The 13163-nt window shown below is 41.7% G+C and overlaps 1 protein-coding gene across 2 annotated transcripts in view; it reads right to left on the bottom strand.

Moving 5' to 3' along the window:
* Window positions 1-13163, bottom strand: part of LOC127417596 (netrin receptor UNC5A-like) — a 338051-nt gene that overhangs the window by 4477 nt on the left and 320411 nt on the right. For both annotated transcript variants that reach the window (XM_051657630.1, XM_051657631.1), the window contains exons 12-14: window positions 10439-10588; window positions 4974-5138; window positions 1531-1709 (exon numbers count right to left, since the gene is read on the bottom strand). In XM_051657630.1, the coding sequence (XP_051513590.1) occupies window positions 1531-1709; window positions 4974-5138; window positions 10439-10588 (494 nt within the window). The remainder of the gene's footprint in view (window positions 1-1530; window positions 1710-4973; window positions 5139-10438; window positions 10589-13163) is intronic.

The raw sequence follows: 13163 nt of genomic DNA, 5'->3' as shown, positions 1-13163 counted from the left end.
CGATGGGGACCTACACAACATTAGGCAGGTGGTTTTAATGTTGTGGCTGATTGGGGTTGGTGGGGGGTATATGATCCATTTCTGCTTTACAACTGGACAAAATAGAAACTACTGTATAACTGTATAAATTCCAATTAATGGTTAATTTGTTTTAGTGTAAAAAGTTAATCAAGGATTGAATATTATTGTTCTCCGAGATAAACTACATCAAAAAGTTTATCTTGCATTGTAAGCCAATACATAAATCTCCCTGTCATTACATTCAAAAAAACAAACCCATGTATTATGAACATATTGTAGTTGGTCCATGTAAAAATGTGTTACATCTACTATTTTCCATTCCCATATATTCACAGATATTCTGGATCTGATGCTATTTACCAATGAAAGAAAACTTGGTTCTGCACAATATAGGTTTTACAGCCTTTGTTAAACGGCACTGCATTTTTATTTGATGAATTATCTACTCTGGCTCTCAGTCCTCTAAAAAGGGTAAAGCCCAGTTGTGTGTGACATTTACCATTGACCACCCTGAACCTTTCGGATCAAAGCTGATCAATAAGAACAAAGCAAGACCCTTTCTGCAATGGATTAGATGTTGCGAGATCCATCCCCCAAAGGAAGTTGAAGTGGGTTGTTCAATCTAACGGCCTTTTTCTGTACCTCAAATGCCTAGGGCATTGTTTTCTACATGTGCTGTGTTTCTAGTGATAAAAGGTTGTATTTTCTTGTAACCACTGCTTTTAAGACCAAAAAAACATTTTCCTAGGAGTGTCATGAGTGAAAACCATTAAAACCATTTTCGAAGTAAATGAAAATTTATCGTTTTGGGCTAGTGTGCTAATTGAACACACAATGCAGCACTTTAAATTGTAATTAATTGAAGCAAGTAAACATTATTGGACAAATTAAGTCTGCCCATTATGTTCCATTTCCAGCAGGAAGTTCAAAGGGACAGTAATTAAATCACTGCCTTGCAATTTCCTGTGGAAGTCTGCATTTAAAATGCAAGTACAGAGATGCACTAAAACAATCTGATTTGAGCTTTAACGCTTGAAATTAGTTTTGTAGACAAATATAAATTGATGACATCAACTGCCCATCATACATACTGTAGGATCTCCTTCAATATGGTTTAAAAAGCACTGGAGGTGGATACAGGTGGAAATCTCATGGAATTAGCTGAGAGAATGCCCAGAGTGTGCAAATGGTGGCAACTCTGAGAAGCTAAAATACTGTATAAGAGAGTTTTGATTTAAAATTTTGGTACACTACATTATTCCCATATTTGCATGTGTGTTATTTCAGAGTTTTTATGAATTTACCATTATTTTAAAATGTGGAAAACAGTAATAACAAAGAATACGAGCAGGTGCATCCAAACATTTGACTGGTAGTGTAAGATGCCGTACAGTGTTTTTCAAAATAAAGTTACCCAACCCAAACCAAAATCACAGCTCAGCTTTTGTAAAAGAACATCCATTGTTTATCTCGAAGAATGGACCTTCTGAAATCCCTAAGACATCTTACCTGTCGAGCTTGAGGCTCTGGGCCAGTAGTCTCCAGTCTGCTCCGTTGGGGCAGGGGGTGTCCAGACTGCTACAGATCTTCTGTCGGATGAGGTATGGGATCTGGAATGCACTCGGGCCAGCCAGGGCAGGGGTACAGTTGTCCATCAACAAGAAATCAGAGTCCAGTGGTCTGATGTCCTGGACAGTAAACACATCAGAGGAGTTAGAGAAGATGATTTAGACAGAAAGTGCTACCACAGTGATTTACAGGTGAAAGAAGGACGCATTACAATGCTGGTTCAGGACTTCACAGGAATTGCACTCTTAAGATCTGTGGTGGTTTCCTAAGATAGGTTTTGAAAAATGGTTAAAAATGATTGGAATCTTTAGGAAAGGGCCGTGCCAATTCAAATTCCACTCAAACTCAAGTTCAAACTCAAATTCAGATTCAAATCAAAATAGCACATTTAAATTCACTGAACTAGGCTTTGGATAATGGTTAAAACAATCTTATTAATAATCGTATAAAAATAATTTGTCATGTGTACATGACTGTTCAAATTCAAATTTCACATTCAGATTTGCTGATCTATGTTTAGGGAAATGGTTAAAAATAAGTTTAGGCATGTGCAGATGACCTGTGGCCTATGTCACAAAGCAGGATTAAGCAGCTAGCTAGGTAAGTTTAAACTTATTTTAAGCGAACTCTGAATTCGCGGTACCAGTAAAGTTGATAGACTTTCGTCAGGGTTCCTCGCCACAGTAACATACACTAATCGGCTAACCTGCTCCGGGGCAAGTTATGTTCCTGATCAGAGATCCCATCCAGATTCTGGACCAATCAGCCTGAGCAAAGTGACAGTCACTCCCCCCAGTATCTCTCACTCCAATTTAAAGTGCACTTCAACGAGACAATTTTATAAATGTACTAAATAAGCTATTTATAATCATTATTTATTGTAAGAAATATATTTTGGCAGTCTTGCATTTGTTTAAAGACACATTTTTCCCCAATCATTTTCCCACACTGGCCATAAAATATGTATGAATAAATAAACCTAAAATAAATATAATATACAGTATATTATATAATAATGTATAAACCTAAATATAATTTCAAGTAAGATATTAATACAATATCAATAATGATCGAATGACTTTAAAATATAAAAACATAATCACTCCACAATATACTGTAGATATATCAGAATGCCACCCAAACCCCTTCTTATTAGGATTTGCTGGCAGAGATGCCATGAACATACAGTATTTCACTTGAAGTTCAATAAAAGCACACTAGCACACCAAATATGTCTTTATTGTGTCTTATGCTGCTAGAAAGAAAGAACAGTCTTTATTAGTGCATCCCATCTACTCATTTTCCAATTGCTCACATTTTTATTATTCAATAGTGTATTAATGTCTAATAGTATTAAATTATATAAAGTTAGTAATTGTGGCAGGGAGGAGGGCGGGGCCGGGTCGTGATGCTGCACACCCGGCCCCTAATCAGGATAATCAAGCCCTCAAGAGGGATAAAGGCGACCGGAGGCGGCAGTTCGGGGGAGACAGAGTTATGGGCTGCTGCCCTGCATGTGTTTATGTTGGTGTATTTTTGTTTAAGTTTATTATTAAACTATTATTTATATTGTCAAGCCGGTTCTCGCCTCCTCCTTTCCATTGAACTTTGTTACAGTAATTTAAATTCATACTAAAGCTTTTAATTTCAATTTTTAAAATTTCAAATCAAAATATGAAACTTTTAAAAAGACTGAATGTACTTTTTGTGGACCTATATAAAGTTACTTTCACATCGATATATGATCTGTTTTAATTATCTGTTTTCGTGCTCTAGCAGCAGCAGAAGCAGCAGCAATGTTTCTTCTTGCTGTGTAAATGCCTTCAAATTCTTTATCATTTACAAGTGATCTTCTGTGCTGTGTAAATATATTATAATTATTCATGATTTCATAGTGATTATTCGTGTTGTTAATGTGTTTTGAATGATAATATTTTTAACGTCCTCTTGTGCTGTGATAACCGTGTTTAAATTATTATAATTTATCATAATTTTCACAAATATCTTCAGCGGAGAAGTAAATCTCACTGACTCTCTCATGAGATGTGACTCACGCTGTCTCACACTCGACTGGCTGTTCGCTTCATTCATGTGAATGTGCTCGTGAACTAATCATAACCTCGGGATCAAACTCTGAATTGATAGAGAAAGTTGGTCACGAGCATTTTGATACCACTTAACCCTAATGAAGGCTGATTGGATTTGATGAGTTTTGTCAAACTAAAACCAATCATGGAATCCAGAATTTGTTCAGCTTTTTTGTGATACTTGGCACAGGCCAATTCAAATTCAAACCCAAACCCAAACCCAAACTCAAACTCAAACTCAAACTCACACTCAAATTCCAAATTCTAATTCACTGAATTAGAATTCACTTGAGGTGGATAAATGTTTTATTTGATAAGAAGAAATGTGCATAAATTATGATGGAAACACATTTACAGAATAAACTCCTGTTGAATTTATTAGCAATACAAGATGTGCATCAAAAAAGTCATGTGACTGAACAACTCCTTCATAACTGGACTAACAAGCGGACCAATCAATGCATCATGCAGGTATCATATTAATCCATCTTACTGTCTGTTTTATAGATAGCCTAATATAGCTGATTTATATTTTCAAAGATATATTTTTTTGTTGCTATGGCTAAAGAGTGTAAATGAAAAGCAATTAAATTTGAAATAAAATACAACACTCTATCTGCTGAAAATCTACATTTAGATTCTCAAATAAATAATTTATCATGAAGAGTTGATTTTGTGGATTTCTAAGATTTTATTTGTAAAGTGTGCTTTAAGAGACATGGGGGGAGTGACTTCATTGCGTCAGAGATGTCATTTTACTCACAGCTGATTTGTTCAGCATCTGCTAGCGATCTGTAATCTAGAACGAAACCTGCTCCGAAGCAGTTAGCCATGCAGCGTCAGTTGCTATTGCGATGAACACCGGTAAAAGCTGACTTTTATGGTACCTAAAACCTGGGGTTGAGGCAAACTAAACTAAAACTTACCTGGCTAGCCACCGAAACCAGCTTCATGGTACAGGCCACAGGGGCTGGGTGGGTCAGAACAGGGTTAATCTAGGCTTTTATGCGACATTGCGTCTTTACACCGAATTTTGAGCAGGCACAGACAGGGCCGTAGCAAGGTAATCTGGGCCCCCTGAATGTACATTGCTCTGGGTCCCATTCCTATTAAAAAATACAGTTTAGAATTTGTTGTGGGGCCCCCTGGACCTTTGGGCCCCTAGAATCGTTACCACCTTTCACCCCACTAGCTACAGCCCTGGACACAGAGCAGCCTTAACTCGGCTGTGTAAAGACGCCTTAACTCCACTGTTTTCAGGTACATCAGGCGGCAGAGGAGCTCACTGTCTGGTACCTTTGAGATGTTGAAGTCAAGAGTGAAGCTCTGTCCCTCTCCTTCTACCTGCCACACACACAGCGTGCAGGTGAGATCACAGGTGCTCAGGCTCTGTCTCTCCAGTGTGAAGGTGCAGTGAAGGGTCCGCTGAGAGCCGCTCCAGATGTGATAGAACGGGATCTCCTGAAGGACCAAAGAAATGTCTCACTGAATTTTTATTGCTCATAAAGACATAAGCAGGTCCACATGGAATCTGTGCCTGCAGAACCTAAGAAGAAATCTCCACAGAATTTGAAACCCACCATTTAGAAAAAGTCTATATCCTCTGTCCCCTTCGTGATCATTTATTAAACATTTTGCCTAATTTGGTTATACTTCCAGCTACCAATAACACTCTCAGCTCCATTTAAGACATTTTACCTGATTTAAAGATGAAGGATGTCATTTTTTCAATATTAAAATTCTTCTCCAATTCAAGCTTAATTTGCAGACAACTATAAGTAAGCCTTTTTTTTAGGTTAATTTCCCTGAAAAATGGCCCTATCAAAACATAGCTGTTTGTTTGAGAATCCCGACCAGCCCGAAACACCAACATTTGCTCAACCGGTGGCATGAGTTTGGGGCAGAACTACAGTATCTGTATGTCCGGGGAAGTGTTCAGGAAACCTGTTTGAAAATAATCATTATTTTTTTGCAATTCTGTTTGGCACAGAAATAATAGAGATCCATAGATTCTCCCCACAAATCAATGCACAAAACGCAAACACAGTCGCATCTTTAAATTATTTAAAACAAATATCAATGGGTTTATGGTATAGCCCATACGCTGAAGCCCATAGGAGGACACAAGTACAGCTGAAGTCAGAAGTTTACATACACCTTAGCCAAATACATTTAAACTCCGTTTTTCACAATTCCTGACATTTAATCGTAGAAAACATTCCCTGTCTTATGTCAGTTAGGATCACTACTTTTTTTTAAGAATGTGAAATGTCAGAATAGTAGTACAGAGGATTAATTCTTTAAGCTTTTATTTCTTTCATCACATTCCCAGTGGGTTAGAAGTTTACATGCACGTTGTTAGTATTTGGTAGCATTGCCTTTAAATTGTTTAACTTGTGTCAAACATTTTGGGTAGCCTTCCACAAGCGTTTTATAATAAGTTGCTGGAATTTTGGCCCATTCCTCCAGACAGAACTGGTGTAACGGAGTCAGGTTTGTAGGCCTCCTTGCTCGCACATGCTTTTTCAGTTCTTCCCACAAATTTTCTATCAGATTGAGTTCAGGGCTTTGTGATGGCCACTCCAATACCTTGACTTTGTTGTCCTTAAGCCATTTTGCCACAACTTTGGAGGGAGGCTTGGGGTCATTGTCCATTTGGAAGACCCATTTGTGACCGAGCTTTAACTTCCTGACTTTAACTTCCTTCCTGTCTTGAGATGTTGTTTCAATATATCCACATAGCTGTCTTCCTCATGATGCCATCTATTTTGTGCAGTGCACCAGTCCATCCTGCAACAAAGCACCCCCACAACATGATGCTGCCACCCCATTCTTCACAGATGGGATGGTGTTCTTCAGCTTGCAAGCCTCACCCTTTTTCCTCCAAACATAACGATGGTCATAATGGCCAAACAGTTTTATTTTTGTTTCATTAGACCAGAGGACATTTCTCCAAAAAGTAATATCTTTGTCCCCATGTGCACTTGTAAACTATAGTCTGGCTTTTTTATGGCAGTTTTGGAGCAGTGGCTTCATCCTTGCTGAGCAGCCTTTCAGATTATGTCAATATAGGACTTGTTCTACTGTGGATATAGATACTTGTCTACCTGTTTCCTCCAGCATCTTCACAAGGTCCTTTGCTGTTGTTCTGGGATTGATTTGCACTTTTCGCACCAAACTATGTTCATCTCTAGGAGACAGAATGCATCTCCTTCCTGAGCAGTATGATGGCTGTGTGGTCCCATGATGTTTATACTTGCATACTATTGTTTGTACATGTGGAAATTGTTCCCAAGAATGAACCAGACATGTGGAGGTCCACACATTTTTTCTGAGGTCTTGGCTGATTTCTTTTGATTTTCCCATGATGTCAAGCAAAGAGGCATGGAGTTTGAAGGTAGGCCTTAAAATACATCCAGAGGTACACCTCCAATTAGCCAATTAGCCTATCAGAAGCTAACTGGCTAATTGCCTAAAGGCTTGACATATTTTTCTGGGATTTTCCAAGCTGCTTAAAGGCACAGTTAACTTAGTGTATGTAGACTTCTGACCCACTGGAAATGTGATAGTCAATTAAAAGTAAAACAATCTGTCTGTAAACAATTGTTGGAAAAATTACTTGTGTCCTGCACAAAGTAGATGTCCTAAACGACTTGCCAAAACTATGGTTTGCTAATATGAAATCTGTGGAGTGGTTAAAAAATTAGTTTTAATGACCTCAACCTAAGTGTATGTAAAATTCTGAATTCAACTGTATTTTCTCACAACACCTGGACCATACCAAAGTTTCAAAATTTTGGCAAAAAGTAAAGCTGCGATAGAAACAAACTTTGCATAAAATTGAGAGAACAATTCAGTCTCTGCAGATAATGCACTCCTTTCTGCTTCTTTAAAAGTCCTGCACTTGCAAACAATAGATCCTGTTAAATCTGACAGTCAGTAGGAGATGCAAACAAAGAAAAAAGCCCAACACCTGATGATTTATGATGCTGTGGCTGCTGGTGTGAGTCTATGAATGCTCTTCTAAACCTATTGTAGCCGACATTTTCAAACAGAGCAGGAACATAGTTTCCTTGTCTCTGAAAACAGCCCAACGTCTATCAAAGCTAACTGTTCTCCAAAGGGTTTTTAAAATCCTCTTAAAATGGATATTTCAGTAGATATAATACAGTAGATTTTATTTAATGTCCTTAGTGAAATAACAATATGAACTCAAATTAAAACAAGACATTTAGTCTATCAAATAAATACAATGTTTTAATTTGTTTCAGCTTTACAACACACCCAAAGTGGTCTTGTCTCACACTGTGTTATTCATTGTGTTGAGTAACACACACACACACACACACATACACACACACACACACACACAAAACAGATAAGCACATTCTATATAAGACTACGCATAAATCTTTAGTCAATCAAATGGCAAATCAATAAAAGGCACTATTATCATAGAATATGCAATACCTCAATTCGCTCTAATGGGGGAGCTGTTGCACAGACTTAAAAGTACCACTGTAAGGAAAGCAAGCCTATACAGAAAAATAGGGGACGTTCAAGTGAGAAAATGTTTCCTCTATGCACATTTGTGCTGTAACACTGTTAGCTGGCATCTACAAATCCTCTGAGGAGCATATCTACACCAAGATTTTCCCCTAGAATCCAGAGACGGCCCTTAGAGGTCTAGCATGCATGATCCAGAAGGGGATGTACATGAAATCAGGCTCTGCAGCCTTGAACATTTACATATTGGTCTATATTTAATCTCCTCCAGTGGGAAAGCGTCCTGAGATGGGCATAGTGGGTTAGAAAGACTGCAGAGCTCTCCATCCTTCTTAACTCAAGACGCCGTTAACTCATAGCCAAGGCTGTGCATGTTTTTAAGAGCAGACGTCAGAGGGTCCCTGCTCGCCAATTCACTCTATAATGGGCTTCTTTAGCATCCCCGTGCGTTCAGAAATACTCTAATGAGGCGAAACCAGAGAAATTTCCAATTACAGCAATCTGGAGTACACACCAGATCACTCACCCTGTTGGAAAACCCAGAGTGCCCACATAACACACAAGCCCTTAAAATTCACCTCCAAGAAAAATTGTTTAGCTGTCTAACTCAAATGCATTCATTTCACAGAGGCAGTTTTAAAAGTAAAAATATCAAAAAGATAAACATGACATTAGCAGTAGGGTTGGGAACAGAGAGACAACTGGTTCTTGTTCACAATTCATGACGTTTGGTTTCGTTAAAGGGATAGTTCACGCAAAATTCAAATTCTCTCATCAGATGTGTATGACTTTTGTTAGAAGCATATCTCAGCTCTTTAGGTCCATACAATGCAAATGAATGGTGACCAAAGCTTTGAATATTAAAAAATCAGCATACAAGTAATCCATATGACTCCAGTGGTTAAATCCATTTCTCCTAAAGTGAAATGATAGGTGTGGGTGAGAAACAGACAGATATTTAAGACATTTTACTATAAATCTCCACCTTTGACCAGCAATGACCAGTAGGTGGTGATACGCACAAAGAATGCAAATCACCAAAAAACAAAAATAGAAGAATGTGAAAGTGAAAGTGGGGATTTATAGTAAAAAGGACTTAAATATTGATCTGTTTCTCACCTAAACCTATTATATCGCTACAGAAGACATGGATTTAACCACTGGAGTTGCATGGAGTACTTTTATGCTGCCTTTATGTGCTTTTTGGAGCTTCAAAGCTTTGGAACCTGTTGAATTGCATTGTATGGACCAACAAAGCTGAAATATTCTTCACAAATATTAATTCATACACAACTGGGATGGCATGTAAATGATGACAATAAATAGACTACACATACTTCTATTATCTTATCCTTGCTGATTGCATTCAACAACAAAAATAAACATGACCAGTATAGTATGATTCACAAATAGATCACCTTTTTTAATGAATCAGTAAAAAAGACTGAAAAATCTGTCTAAAACTCATAGGTTTTTGGTTTGAACCAGTGTGACGACCCACTGAATCCGTCGTTCCTGTCATGACATTTCGAACTTGCTTTGAACCGGGAACTAAGTGTACTTTAAGCTGAAGTATGTAATTTCTGCGCAACTAGCATCATCAGATGTAACTACGTAAAAATAAAAATTGCTTTCAAACAGCCCCATCTGCTCTTGATCGAACAAAAAGATAGTCCCACCCCCAACTCACGCCATCAGTTGAGTCAGTGTGTTGTATTAGGTTGGATGGGTTGCTCAAAACAATCAGAGGAATTTATAGCTCCACAGAGACAGCGTTAAAGTTTTTGAAGAAATTAACCTATGAATTGCTTACTTATAGTTGTCTCTGCATATTTAGCTGGGATAGGAGAGAGTATTTTAACATCAAAACAATTGCACACTGCACTTTTAAAGATACACATTCAGAAAAATGTTTTGTTGTTTGCAAATAGGTCTCTTAAAAATAGATGGCATATTTTTACAATGAAATATTTTACCAGTAATAGTACTGATTTTTGTTCAGTATTTTTGTTTAGTGTATTGTTAGGGCAAATTATTTGGGGTCAAACATCAATAATGGGATCGTTAAGTGAAATTGGAATCAGAACAAGAACCATTCCATTCCCATCCCTAATTATCAATATGTCAAAGCAGCAATATAGGTATAGTAAGAGCACAGAAAAGAGAGTAGGAAAAGAATGGAAGAAAAACTGCTTAAACCATATGGAACCTAAATATAAAATATAGGCAAGAGAGGTTGTTATATAGGAACCCACCTGATATCCGGCAAGAAGTTTGCTCCTCCAGTGAGACTGGGGCATGTCGTGAATGGAGAGGCGCAGGTTGTGGTAGCTATCTTTGAAGAGCAGGACGTGGGGCTCATCAATCAGTCGACCTCCCAGCTGTCTTTCCATTTGCATCACCTCCTGCAGAGCAACAAGGCACAGCACAGTTGGTCAGGCCACAGCACTCATACCCTCATTCCCATTCTGATCCCACTATGTTCAAAAAATGTCACGGCAAGGTCACGCCAACTCTGCAAGTTCTGCCAAGTTAAGGCCAGTGCTGCATTCATGGGTGGTGCAATAATTAAGGTCCAGACTGAGCTATTTGTCAAGATCATTGTTTGTCCATCTAAGCAGTATTATTATCAATGAGCACATTTTGCATGCACACCAATATGCAGATAACAACCAATAATCAGTTTATACAATAAATAAATAAATAAACAAGACAACACAAGAAATCGTCATGGACAGCCACCCCTCCAGCCTCTCCTGCTGGAAGGAAAGCACCGATCCGACTGCACATCTCTGGGGGTCTTCGCATCGGGAAGAACACCACTTAGCGAACAGACGCCACTTCAAGGCATACAGGCGCCTCGTAGAGGGAGCCCTAGCCTGAGTGATCGTGTCTACCACCGCGGGTGGTAGGACACTTAGGTCTTCTGCGTCCCATCCAAGGGCCAGATGTAGAGATTCCAGAGGTCTGGTCGTGGGTGCCAGATGGTGCCCCGTCCCTGTAAAAGAAGGTCCTTCCTCAGGGGAATTCGCCAGGGGGAGGGGGGGGGCTGTCGCGAGGAGCGTGAGATCCGAGAACCAGGTCTGGGTGGGCCAGTAGGGTGCTACTAGGACGATCTACTCCTCGTCCTCCCTGAAATGCACAGGGTCTGTGCAAGTAGGCTCACTGGGGGAAATGCATATTTGCATAGTCCAGGGGGCCAGCTGTGTGCCAGCGCATCTATACCGAGGGGTGCCTCAGTCAGGGCGTACCAAAGCGGGCAGTGGGAGGATTCCCGGGAAGCAAACAGGTCTACATGTGCTCGACTGAATCGACTCCAAATCAGCTGGACCCCCTGAGAGTGGAGTCTCCACTCTCCCCTGAGGGTAACCTGACGTGACAGTGCGTCCGCTGCGGTGTTGAGGTCGCCTGGGATGTGAGTGGCTCGTAGCGACTTGAGGCGCTGCTGACTCCAGAGGAGGAGACGGTGGGTGAGTTGTGACATGCAACGGGAGCGTAGACCGCGTTGACGGTTGATGTATGCTACCGTCGCTGTGTTGTCCATCCGGACCAACACGTGCTTGCCCTGGATCAACGGCTGAAACCTCCACAGGGCGAGCAGTACTGCCAACAACTCTAGGCAGTTGATGTGCCAATGCAGCCATGGGCCAGTTCAGGAGCCGGCGTCTGTGTGCCCATTGCATACGGCGCTCCAGCCCGTCTTGGAGGCATCTGTTGTAACCACGACGCGCCTGGAGACCTGCTCTAGGGGAACCCTTGCCCGTAGAAATGCAAGTTCGGTCCAAGGACTGAAGAGGCGGTGACAGATCGGCATGATAGTCACGCGATGTGTCCTGCGCCACCATGCCCATCTCGGGACTCGAGTCTGAAGCCAGTGCTGAAGCGGTCTCATACGCATCACCCCGAGCGGTGTGGCCGCCACTGAGGATGCCATATGCCCCAGGAGCCTCTGAAAAAGTTTAAGTGGAAACGCTGTCCTCCATCTGAATGCCTTCAGACAGTTCAGCACCGACTATGTGCGCTTGTTCATGAGGCGCACTGTCATCGAGACTGAGTCCAATTCCAAACCAAGAAAAGAGCCGTGCGCACTGGACATGTGACCCAGGAGATGAGGAAACCATTCTTTTATCAGGCTTTTGGGTGCCGCAGCCTCCTGGGCATGCGGCGACAAAAGATTCTCCTCCCGGCCCTCCACCGGGGGATGGAGTGGTCTGTCGACTAGCTCCAGAGAAGCGGGTCTCCTCGCCCCTGGGTCGCCTGTCTCAGGGGTGCTTTGAAGCCTTCCTCGGGTTCTTAGCGGCTGGCTGCGAGACGGGTGGTGTCTGCTTCCTGCGGAGGGCTCCACACCAGAGCCGGGCCATGGGGCGGGCTGTGGCGGAGCCGGCGTTGTTGCTGCAGGAGGATGCCCTTGGCAATCAGCAGACAGGCTGCAGGGTCTTGAGCCGCGCTGGGGCAGGATATGCTGTAAGGCCTCCGTCTGCTTCTTCACTGCCGAGAACTGCTGGGCAAAGTCCTCGACGGCGTCGCCAAACAGGCCAACCTGGGAAATGGGGACATCAAGGAACCGTGCCTTGTCCGCCTCTCCCATCTCGACCAAGTTGAGCCAAAGGTGGCGCTCCTGGACCACCAGGGTGGACATCGCCTGCCCGAGAGACCGTGCCATGACCTTCGTTGCCCAGATAGCGAGGTCGGTCACTGAGCGCAGTTCCTGCATCAATCCTGGGTCAGAACTACCCTTGTGCAGTTCTTTTAGTGCCTTGGCTTGGTGTACTTGCAGGAGAGCCATGATGTGTAGGGCGGAGGCGGCTTGTCCAGCAGCACCGCAGACCACAGTCGTCAGGGATGAAGTAAATCTACAGGCCCTGGACAGGAGCTTCGGGCGCCCGCGCCAAGTGGCGGTGCTCTGCAGACACAAGTGCACCACGAGCGCCTTATCCACCTGGGGGATCACCAAATACCCACCATGGCCACTCCACCATC

This window comes from Myxocyprinus asiaticus, chromosome 27, assembly GCF_019703515.2.
Source record: "Myxocyprinus asiaticus isolate MX2 ecotype Aquarium Trade chromosome 27, UBuf_Myxa_2, whole genome shotgun sequence".
In the NCBI taxonomy this organism is placed as follows: domain Eukaryota; kingdom Metazoa; phylum Chordata; class Actinopteri; order Cypriniformes; family Catostomidae; genus Myxocyprinus; species Myxocyprinus asiaticus.
Note: the sequence above shows the minus strand (reverse complement) of the source record. Positions and strands in the feature narration are given on the sequence as shown.